The 11619-nt window shown below is 53.6% G+C and overlaps 1 protein-coding gene across 1 annotated transcript in view; it reads right to left on the bottom strand.

The window, feature by feature from the left end:
- Window positions 1–722: 722 nt before the first annotated feature.
- The window catches only part of rftn1b (raftlin, lipid raft linker 1b), a 171708-nt gene continuing 160811 nt past the window's right edge, over window positions 723–11619 (bottom strand). The window contains exons 6-9 of the mRNA XM_072460801.1: window positions 6786–6898; window positions 4633–4736; window positions 2195–2270; window positions 723–1169 (exon numbers count right to left, since the gene is read on the bottom strand). Of these exons, the coding sequence (XP_072316902.1) occupies window positions 723–1169; window positions 2195–2270; window positions 4633–4736; window positions 6786–6898 (740 nt within the window). The remainder of the gene's footprint in view (window positions 1170–2194; window positions 2271–4632; window positions 4737–6785; window positions 6899–11619) is intronic.

The following is an 11619-nucleotide window of genomic DNA, read 5'->3' as shown; positions in this document are numbered from 1 at the left end:
TGACCGGTGGCACAGCACTTGACCTCGGTTCAACGTTACAGCCGCCGACCTGATCCTCTGCAGCTCGAGCCGTTCTGTGTGGGCAGCAAACAGTGCCCTCTGCTGGCAGTGAGGGGGAGTACATTCCATTACAACTACTATCGGAGTCGTTTTAGTCCAATTTGAGGACTAAATAACTGAAGCCCACTGACAGTATTAAAACACCAATTTGCTATATGGATTTTAAGCTTCAGATTTTCATTTGTCAGATTTCAATTTAACACCAAGAGCAATGTCCACTTTCTGGTATTCCTGCTCCACTATGATTAAATATCAAATTCATAATGTACTTATTTAAAAGGACACATATTAACATTAACGAACACATTTCCCCATGGTAATTCCAGTAGATTCAGTGCTAACACCAATCCTGAAGAAGGAACGCCTCACTGGTAAATCGTGTGGTTTGGAATGTATGTAAATCAAACTGATTCAAGAGTTTAACGTCAGTAACAAAACACATAATGCATAATGTGTACTTTAAGATATTTTCAATTTGTTCCTGTAACTAAAATAAATGCCTTGTTTTGCTAAAAAAGAAAAAAGAAAATACAGATGCTCAAGCAACGAGCCAAAGTTTTCATAAAATCTGAAAAAATACAAATAAACAATATAATGACAAAAATGTTCCCAAAGCCGGGGACTATAGCCCAGACCTAGAGGGACCCTGACACCACCAAGAGTCAAATATCCACTGGTTCTTCAGAGGTGGGAGGAGCCACTGCGCTCCGCCCAGGCACTATCTCCTGACTCTCAGCTCCGCCCTCTTTTGTGATCTCATTGCTGGTTGTTGACGTCTCCTCCGGATCAGTGTCCAGTCCGTTTGCCATCACCTGCCCCGCCCCGTCCTCCTCCACGTCTTTGGTTTTTGACAGCGCCGCTACTTCTGCCGTCTCCTCCTTCTCGTCCTCGTCGCCCACTGTGGACATGTCCCCCGGCTCTTTTGTCCCCGGCTCCGTGTTACATTCAGTAGTGTCTTCTCCTGTGCTGACCTTCCCATCGTTGGCCCTGTCCACAGCTTTTGCCTCTTCAGATTCCTTGTCCGCCTTCTTGCTCTTCTTGCTCTTGTTTTTCGCAGAATCTTTGATGCAGTTCTTGCTGGATTTACTTCTGGCTTTGAAGATCAGCTTCTGGAAAGAGGAAGATTAGCCTTAGATTAGATTAGATAAGATAAGATATTCCTAACTCTTAGAACTCTTAACAAAACTCCTCTCATATCTTAATAGGGAATGGAGGAAAATAAAAAGATAAAGATACAAATAAAATAAAATAATAATAAAATAAAGTAAAGTAAAAATAGCTAGCATAAGACTAAATAATACTAATACTAATGGTAAGTAAACACTCTTATTTACATCAGTTATATGCACATGAATATGGCCTTAATTGCTTGTGAGTACGACAGTAATTGCACATGAATATGACGGAATTGCACATGGTTAAGTCAGTATTGCACATGGTTAAGTCAGTATTGCACGTGGTTAAGTCAGTATTACACATGGTTAAGTCAGTATTGCACATGGTTAAGTCAGTATTGCACATGGTTAAATCAGTATTGCACATGGTTAAGTCAGTATTGCACATGAATATGACGGAATTGCACATGGTTAAGTCAGTATTGCACATGGTTAAGTCAGTATTGCACATGGTTAAATCAGTATTGCACATGGTTAAGTCAGTATTGCACATGGATATGACGGAATTGCACATGGTTAAGTCAGTATTGCACAAGGTTAAGTCAGTATTGCACATGGTTAAGTCAGTATTGCACATGGTTAAGTCAGTATTGCACATGGTTAAGTCAGTATTGCACATGTTTAAGTCAGTATTGCACGTGTTTAAGTCAGTATTGCACGTGTATAGCAGTGTTTGTTATACAGTCTGACAGCAGCAGAAGGAAAGATCTGTGCTGAGGGGCGAGGACACGACTTAATTTAGATAGACAAGCTGAAGATCCAATATTGCTCTAAAAATTCAAAGTGCTCTCTCGATGCACAAAAGGAAATTGAGACTTTGTTTCAGGTTTATTAAAGAGCTTTAGGCCAAAATCTGGGCGTAGAAGGATTTTCTAGTCAGACCAGGAGCCATATTGATCCGGCTGCATATGTAGACTATATAATGCAAGGTTTGTGGGTGAACAGCAGCATGGTCATACCTTTGAGTCGCGCTTCTTGCGGCTCAGGACAGGTCTCTGCAGAAAGACGATCTGTTTGGTGGACAGGCTGCCGTCACTGAGGAGAGAGCAGAGGACACGTCACACACTGCATGAACGAGAGACGCAGCAGAAGATCCAAGTCTCAAAGTCAGACAAAGACAATCCTTTTTGTGGCTCACAAGCTTTACTTTGACCAAAATTATTATATTTAGGCTGAGCAAAAATAATATATGTCTGTTTGCCGTAACCCGACTGACCCGGTATGAAACTAGCCGACTGGAACAAAATTATCAGTATTTTGTTGAAAAAAGTTCAAAATCTTTTATTTTTCAATTATTTCGCCGACTCACCGACCTGTCTTTTCAAAAACGCTGTGTCGAATATTTTTATCACGTTGGTAAACCTGTCTTTCATCTCAAAGGACTGATAATGCACTGTACAACACATGTGCGTCTTCATATTCAGTCCTCCACATGCGTCTGTAACAAAACAGAACGCGTGACAGGGTCGGTCTCTGTCAGCGCCACTTAAGTGTTCATAAGACAAGCCACGCTCTATCACGGTGTCTTACGCAATGCATTCTGGGATTGAAACACGCCCAGCAGCGTCATCACAACAAACATGGCGGCGCCCGTGTCCCCCGCATGTTCCTCCCGCTCGCCTTCGCTACCAAAATAAAGGATAACGACGTATAAAAGGTCGATTCAAATATCTTAAAATCATGAGATTTAGTCTCCCGATCAGGTTGATCGAGACGTTTTCCGTCATTGACTGTTGAAGCCCGACCCCTGGACTGTAGAAGCCTGACCCCTGGACTGTTGAAGCCTGACCCCTGGACTGTTGAAGCCTGACCCCTGGACTGTTGAAGCCTGACCCCTGGACTGTTGAAGCCCGACCCCTGGACTGTTGAAGCCCGACCCCTGGACTGTTGAAGTCTGACCCCTGGACTGTTGAAGTCTGACCCCTGGACTGTTGAAGCCTGACCCCTGGACTGTTGAAGCCCGACCCCTGGACTGTTGAAGCCTGACCCCTGGACTGTTGAAGTCTGACCCTTGGTGGTCACTCCGAGTCAAAAAATGACAACATTTTAATCTTTTTTTTGGCCTTCAAAGTAAAAATGTTGGCTCGGGTTTCAGCAAACAGACAGTTTATTTGGGGCAGCCTTATAATAATAATTTTGTAAATATACTGCATGTCCAAAAACACAGTATTTAAATCCAACTGCTTCTCATTTCTAAAACAACCATGTGGAAAGTCCCGTGGTCATGGAAAAGATGTCAGTGTGTTGGAGTCGGATCAGAAGGAGAAACACAAATGTACTCCAGATCTGAACCTCAGTGACGAGCTGGAGAAGGAGATCTGTGTGAGGAATAACGACACGCTGAAGATCTGTGTGAGGAATAACGACACGCTGAAGGGGAATTAATTAAGACTTTCTTGGCCCGACCTGACCCGCGGACAACCCGTGCATAACTGAAGTGGACCATCTTTCTGTGTGAATATCTCATGTTACAATGTGGGCACCTACGGCTCATGGACAAATGTGGCCTGTATATGTAAAAAATATAAATATATAATATATACATATAATGTTGGTGTGGCTTTTATTCTGGAACACTCTACAGGCCAAAAATGACGGTAATCTTTTGAGATTGCAGAATCTTACTAAAACAGAACCACAGCAAATGTGTGCTGTGATCAAAGCTAAACGTGCTGCAGTGTGTGACCCTTTGTCTTCTGTGGAGACATATTTGGACAGGCAGTATTATATTATATATGATCCTTTTAGCATCTGGTAGTCGACTATAGCATTGATACTCTCCATTCTTCTTTGATTCTATTGGAATACGGCTTCAAAAGACACATGGCCCCTGCCTGGGTGCTGTCTGCCTCCGATCGATACTGTCTAACACTGTTTTATGAAAGCTGCTGGAGCCAAACACCACCACAAATCTCAACTCCACAGGACGACAGACCCTAAAAGCTCCTGCTAAGGCCGTTCCCCACCAGCAGCAGGAGCGCAGGGCAACAAAGGCTGGCGGTTTGTTCTGGCAGTGTGACCTTAGGCAAGATATTACTTTTTGTTCTATTATTACAGTGTACTTATGTAGCGCCTTTCCATCTTCAAGGAGCTCAAAGCGCTTTCCTAGGCAATGTGGGGTCTTGCCTAAGGACACAACGGCATGTCCTCTAGCGCCCCCGTGTGGCACCTGGTGTTCCAGCAGTGGTGTTAACATCAGTTAGTGACATCAAACTAAGCATACGACAGACTAGTGTCATTATAATTTGCTGGAAAATCTGACTATAAATCCTACACTGATATGCATTGTGGGTAGTACCTGACAGCGAGCTCGGTGCATTGTGGGTAGTACCTGACAGCGAGCTCGGTGCATTGTGGGTAGTACCTGACAGCGAGCTCGGTGCATTGTGGGTAGTACCTGTTGGTTCTGATGACAGGAGTGGGCAGCACACAGGTGAGTCTCCAGCCGAACGAGGCCAAGGACTGAAGCAGAGGTACGTAATCAGCCTTCACCTGGAGACCCTGAAGACAAAGAGCTCAGGGGTCAACAGAGAGGTCAACAGAGAGGTCAGCAGAGAGGTCAGCAGAGAGGTCAACAGAGAGGTCAACAGAGAGGTCAGCAGAGAGGTCAGGAGAGAGGTCAACAGAGAGGTCAGCAGAGAGGTCAGGAGAGAGGTCAACAGAGAGGTCAGCAGAGAGGTCAACAGAGAGGTCAGCAGAGAAGTCAGCAGAGAGGTCAGCAGAGAGGTCAACAGAGAGGTCAGCAGAGAGGTCAGCAGAGAGGTCAACAGAGAGGTCAGCAGAGAGGTCAACAGAGAGGTCAGCAGAGAGGTCAGCAGCGGTGCTCGGCCGTGAGGGCACCGAGCGTAGCACTGCGCCGCGGTGCCCTCACGGCCGAGCGCAGCAGGCGGTGGTGCGCGAAAACACAGCGCGAGACGCGGCTCCTAAGTGGCGGAGTGTGATCATATTGGCTTTCCATATCGAGCACCGTGGACATTTTTGAAGTACTTTTTGCTAGCCACCGCCCACCGCCATCCTCAAACCTCAGCCCAGCGAGAAAACTGTAAGAGGCTTTATCAGTTCAGAAGACATGCAAATTCAGGACCCCAGAGTGCCGTGCATCTTCATCTTAAAGTCACAAACCACTCTATCGAGGAAAAGAGAAGAGACGGTTTGAAAGAGGAGTTAAAGAGGCAATCTTTGTTAAAAAAAGAGAATCCTTTTTTAAACCGAAATGGAGGTTTAAGATTCAACCTTCCAGTCGTGTATAATATTGTCTTGAAACCCTGGAAAGGTAGACGCCCAGAGCTTTCTGATGCTAATCAGGTACTCAGTGAGGAGGGAGCCAAAGTCAGTTTACAATGGGAGGTAGATAGCCCATTACAGGGCTGATAGTTAACAGAGAGGGTAGTCTCAAGTGAAACCAAATACTCCCTTTATCAGGAGGCCCCGTCCGGTGGGCGGGGCCTATTCAGAGTAGGCTATTTGAGTTCCCAGACTCAATTTGCAGATTGAGAATTACTGTTGGATGAGAGTGGAAACGTTTGGTTTTTCCAGAGTCCAGATGATACAACTGAATCTTTTTCTACAATGGAACTCTCCTGGACGAATGAGGGATTACACCCACAGGTACTTGACTGAGTTGTCTTGTTTTTTTAACTGCTCATCATTGCCTCTCACTGCTACATTCCATAGGTTGTAATATAGTTTGTAGAACGTCTACATAGTTGCCTTCCTCATTTCCATGTCTGTTTAAGGAGTAACAAACACTCCCAAATCGTTTTTTCTGTGCTGTGTTGTAATGTATTTGCTGCTGGTGTTCTCAGAAGTGTCTGTCTGAGCCTGCTGCAGGGAGTTGATGTTTTCTGTGTCATTGAATGGAAGGTATTTGGAGCTTATGCGAGTGTGACCAGACTTATGTACGTCCATGATTTTCCTCAGTCCACAGAAACAGGATGGAGGAACCTGAATGTTAAGAGACGTTAGCTAACACATACTCTGCTCAGACCTGCTTCTGCCTCAGACGTGGAGGATCTATACTCGCAAAGGTACTTTTGAGAAGGAGTCAAAGTTAAAGTAAACTATGTTTCTTTTCTGGTGGTCTTGCAAGACATTTTAACTGATATGTCCCATAATATGCAACATATTTGAAAAAGTTAAACATTCACCTACAGTGTCTTGCCTTAAATGATACAGATAAACACAAACAACTGCCATTTTATAAAAAATATTGTAACTCCCTAATATGTTTATAGTGTTAAATAATATATAATTGTCAATAAAATAATCAAATCAAAATATATTTTTTCACTTTTGACCTGTAGTTTGAACCCTGACCCAGAGCGTGTCCTGGAGCATAAATGAACGATGAGCTCCTTCTGGGTTTAGTCTTAAATATGTGATTTTTACACATCAGGACACACTTTGGACAACAGCATTCAACTTATTATATATTATTGGATTAACATGTAATTGTGTAAAAGTCTAAATTATCTTGACCTAAATTAAACATACTCGATTTATTAGAAGCAAAGTCATAGTCCCACAGCAGTGGACGAAGTCTTCACTCACATGAATGACGGTCCACTGCTCCACCACGATGGCATCGTAGGCCTGGGCACTGGCCTCGGCTTCAGCCGGCTCCTGGAAGATGAAGACACTCTCCAACGTTCTGGACTGAAGATCTAAGAGAGAGGACGAGCTGTGTGAGACAAAGGGCCCCCAGGAGCCGCTGCCGTGTGGTAGAGATGTCGTATAAGACTCAGGACTTGACTCAAACAAAATTACTAATGACTTGGACTCTGACTTGCACTCTGACTTGGACTCTGACTTGGACTCTGATCCAAAAGTGCCTCCTCAGCCAGACGCCTCATCACAGCTCAAGGTCAAAGTCAAGGTCAGGAAACCAGCAGCTCGAACACACTCCAGAGGGACCTGTTCTTTCTGTGTATATGCCCCAGCACCCGCGTCCTCACCGCTCCACACTCCCGCTCTCACTCACGCTCCACACTCCCGCTCCACACTCCCGCTCCCGCTCACGCTCCACACTCCCGCTCCACACTCCCGCTCTCACTCCCGCTCCACACTCCCGCTCCACACTCCCGCTCTCACTCCCGCTCCACACTCCCGCTCCACACTCCCGCTCCACACTCCCGCTCACCCTCCCGCTCACACTCCCACTCACACCCCCGCTCACCCTCCCGCTCACACTCCCGCTCTCACTCCCGCTCACACTCCCGCTCACACTCCCGCTCCACACTCCCGCTCACACTCCCGCTCTCACTCCCGCTCTCACTCCCGCTCACACACTCCCGCTCCACACTCCCGCTCCACACTCCCGCTCACACTCCCGCTCACACTCCCGCTCCACACTCCCGCTCCCGCTCACACTCCCGCTCACACTCCCGCTCCACACTCCCGCTCCACACTCCCGCTCACACTCCCGCTCACGCTCCCGCTCACCCTCCCGCTCACACTCCCGCTCACACTCCACACTCCCGCTCCACACTCCCGCTCCACACTCCCGCTCCACACTCCCGCTCACACTCCCGCTCACGCTCCCGCTCACCCTCCCGCTCACCCTCCCGCTCACACTCCCGCTCCACACTCCCGCTCCACACTCCCGCTCACACTCCCGCTCTCACTCCCGCTCCACACTCCCGCTCACACTCCCGCTCTCACTCCCGCTCTCACTCCCGCTCACACTCCCGCTCACACACTCCCGCTCACACTCCCGCTCCACACTCCCGCTCCACACTCCCGCTCCACACTCCCGCTCCCGCTCACACTCCCGCTCACACTCCCGCTCCACACTCCCGCTCACGCTCCCGCTCACCCTCCCGCTCACACTCCCGCTCACGCTCCACACTCCCGCTCCACACTCCCGCTCCACACTCCCGCTCTCGCTCCCGCTCACGCTCACGCTCCCGCTCACGCTCCCCCTCCCGCTCCACACTCCCGCTCACACTCCCGCTCCACACTCCCGCTCACACTCCCGCTCACATTCCCGCTCCACACTCCCGCTCACACTCCCGCTCCACACTCCCGCTCAGACTCCCGCTCACCCTCCCGCTCACACTCCCGCTCCACACTCCCGCTCCACACTCCCGCTCCACACTCCCGCTCACACCCCCGCTCACCCTCCCGCTCACACTCCCGCTCCACACTCCCGCTCCACACTCCCGCTCCACACCCCCGCTCACACCCCCGCTCACACTCCCGCTCCACACTCCCGCTCACACTCCCGCTCCACACTCCCGCTCACACTCCCGCTCACACCCCCGCTCACACCCCCGCTCACACCCCCGCTCACACTCCCGCTCACACCCCCGCTCACACTCCCGCTCCACACTCCCGCTCCACACTCCCGCTCCACACTCCCGCTCACACCCCCGCTCACACTCCCGCTCACACTCCCGCTCCACACTCCCGCTCCACACTCCCGCTCACACTCCCGCTCACACTCCCGCTCACACTCCCGCTCACACCCCCGCTCACACTCCCGCTCCACACTCCCGCTCACACTCCCGCTCCACACTCCCGCTCACACTCCCGCTCCACACTCCCGCTCCACACTCCCGCTCACACTCCCGCTCCACACTCCCGCTCCACACTCCCGCTCCACACTCCCGCTCCACACTCCCGCTCAGACTCCCGCTCCACACTCCCGCTCACCCTCCCGCTCACACTCCCGCTCCACACTCCCGCTCCACACTCCCGCTCTCACTCCCGCTCCACACTCCCGCTCCACACTCCCGCTCCACACTCCCGCTCACACTTCCGCTCCACACTCCCGCTCACACTCCCGCTCACACTCCCGCTCCACACTCCCGCTCACACTCCCGCTCACACTCCCGCTCACACTCCCGCTCAAACTCCCGCTCCACACTCCCGCTCACACTCCCGCTCCACACTCCCGCTCACACTCCCGCTCCACACTCCCGCTCACACTCCCGCTCCACACTCCCGCTCACACTCCCGCTCCACACTCCCGCTCCACACTCCCGCTCCACACTCCCGCTCACACTCCCGCTCCACACTCCCGCTCACACTCCCGCTCACACTCCCGCTCACACCCCCGCTCACACCTCCGCTCACACTCCCGCTCACACTCCCGCTCACACTCCCGCTCCACACTCCCGCTCACACTCCCGCTCCACACTCCCGCTCACACTCCCGCTCCACACTCCCGCTCACACTCCCGCTCCACACTCCCGCTCACACTCCCGCTCCACACTCCCGCTCACACTCCCGCTCACACTCCCGCTCCACACTCCCGCTCACACTCCCGCTCCACACTCCCGCTCACACTCCCGCTCACACTCCCGCTCACACCCCCGCTCACACTCCCGCTCCACACTCCCGCTCCACACTCCCGCTCCACACTCCCGCTCACACCCCCGCTCACACTCCCGCTCACACTCCCGCTCCACACTCCCGCTCCACACTCCCGCTCACACTCCCGCTCACACTCCCGCTCACACCCCCGCTCACACTCCCGCTCCACACTCCCGCTCACACTCCCGCTCCACACTCCCGCTCACACTCCCGCTCACACTCCCGCTCACACTCCCGCTCCACACTCCCGCTCCACACTCCCGCTCCACACTCCCGCTCAGACTCCCGCTCCACACTCCCGCTCACCCTCCCGCTCACACTCCCGCTCCACACTCCCGCTCCACACTCCCGCTCTCACTCCCGCTCCACACTCCCGCTCCACACTCCCGCTCACACTTCCGCTCCACACTCCCGCTCACACTCCCGCTCACACTCCCGCTCACACTCCCGCTCCACACTCCCGCTCACACTCCCGCTCACACTCCCGCTCAAACTCCCGCTCACACTCCCGCTCCACACTCCCGCTCACACTCCCGCTCCACACTCCCGCTCACACTCCCGCTCTCACTCCCGCTCCACACTCCCGCTCACACTCCCGCTCCACACTCCCGCTCACACTCCCGCTCCACACTCCCGCTCCACACTCCCGCTCCACACTCCCGCTCCACACTCCCGCTCACACTCCCGCTCCACACTCCCGCTCACACTCCCGCTCACACTCCCGCTCCACACTCCCGCTCACACTCCCGCTCACACCCCCGCTCACACCCCCGCTCACACTCCCGCTCCACACTCCCGCTCCACACTCCCGCTCACACTCCCGCTCCACACTCCCGCTCACACTCCCGCTCACACCCCCGCTCACACCCCCGCTCACACCCCCGCTCACACTCCCGCTCACACCCCCGCTCACACTCCCGCTCACACCCCCGCTCACACTCCCGCTCCACACTCCCGCTCCACACTCCCGCTCCACACTCCCGCTCACACCCCCGCTCACACTCCCGCTCACACTCCCGCTCCACACTCCCGCTCCACACTCCCGCTCCACACTCCCGCTCACACTCCCGCTCACACTCCCGCTCACACTCCCGCTCACACTCCCGCTCCACACTCCCGCTCACACTCCCGCTCCACACTCCCGCTCACACTCCCGCTCCACACTCCCGCTCCACACTCCCGCTCCACACTCCCGCTCCACACTCCCGCTCAGACTCCCGCTCCACACTCCCGCTCACCCTCCCGCTCACACTCCCGCTCCACACTCCCGCTCTCACTCCCGCTCCACACTCCCGCTCCACACTCCCGCTCCACACTCCCGCTCACACTTCCGCTCCACACTCCCGCTCACACTCCCGCTCACACTCCCGCTCACACTCCCGCTCCACACTCCCGCTCACACTCCCGCTCACACTCCCGCTCACACTCCCGCTCACACTCCCGCTCAAACTCCCGCTCCACACTCCCGCTCACACTCCCGCTCCACACTCCCGCTCACACTCCCGCTCCACACTCCCGCTCACACTCCCGCTCTCACTCCCGCTCCACACTCCCGCTCACACTCCCGCTCCACACTCCCGCTCACACTCCCGCTCCACACTCCCGCTCCACACTCCCGCTCCACACTCCCGCTCCACACTCCCGCTCACACTCCCGCTCCACACTCCCGCTCACACTCCCGCTCACACTCCCGCTCCACACTCCCGCTCCACACTCCCGCTCACACTCCCGCTCACACTCCCGCTCACACCCCCGCTCACACCTCCGCTCACACTCCCGCTCACACTCCCGCTCACACTCCCGCTCCACACTCCCGCTCACACTCCCGCTCCACACTCCCGCTCCACACTCCCGCTCACACTCCCGCTCCACACTCCCGCTAACACTCCCGCTCCACACTCCCGCTCACACTCCCGCTCCACACTCCCGCTCACACTCCCGCTCCACACTCCCGCTCCACACTCCCGCTCACACTCCCGCTCACACTCCCGCTCACACTCCCGCTCCACACTCCCGCTCCACACTCCCGCTCACACTCCCGCTCCACACTCCCGCTCACACTCCCGCT

This window comes from Eucyclogobius newberryi, unplaced genomic scaffold, assembly GCF_026437365.1.
Source record: "Eucyclogobius newberryi isolate DKJ021-1_F unplaced genomic scaffold, fEucNew1.0.hap1 SCAF_3, whole genome shotgun sequence".
Lineage (NCBI taxonomy): Eukaryota > Metazoa > Chordata > Actinopteri > Gobiiformes > Gobiidae > Eucyclogobius > Eucyclogobius newberryi.
This window is presented reverse-complemented; position numbering and strand designations above follow the sequence as displayed.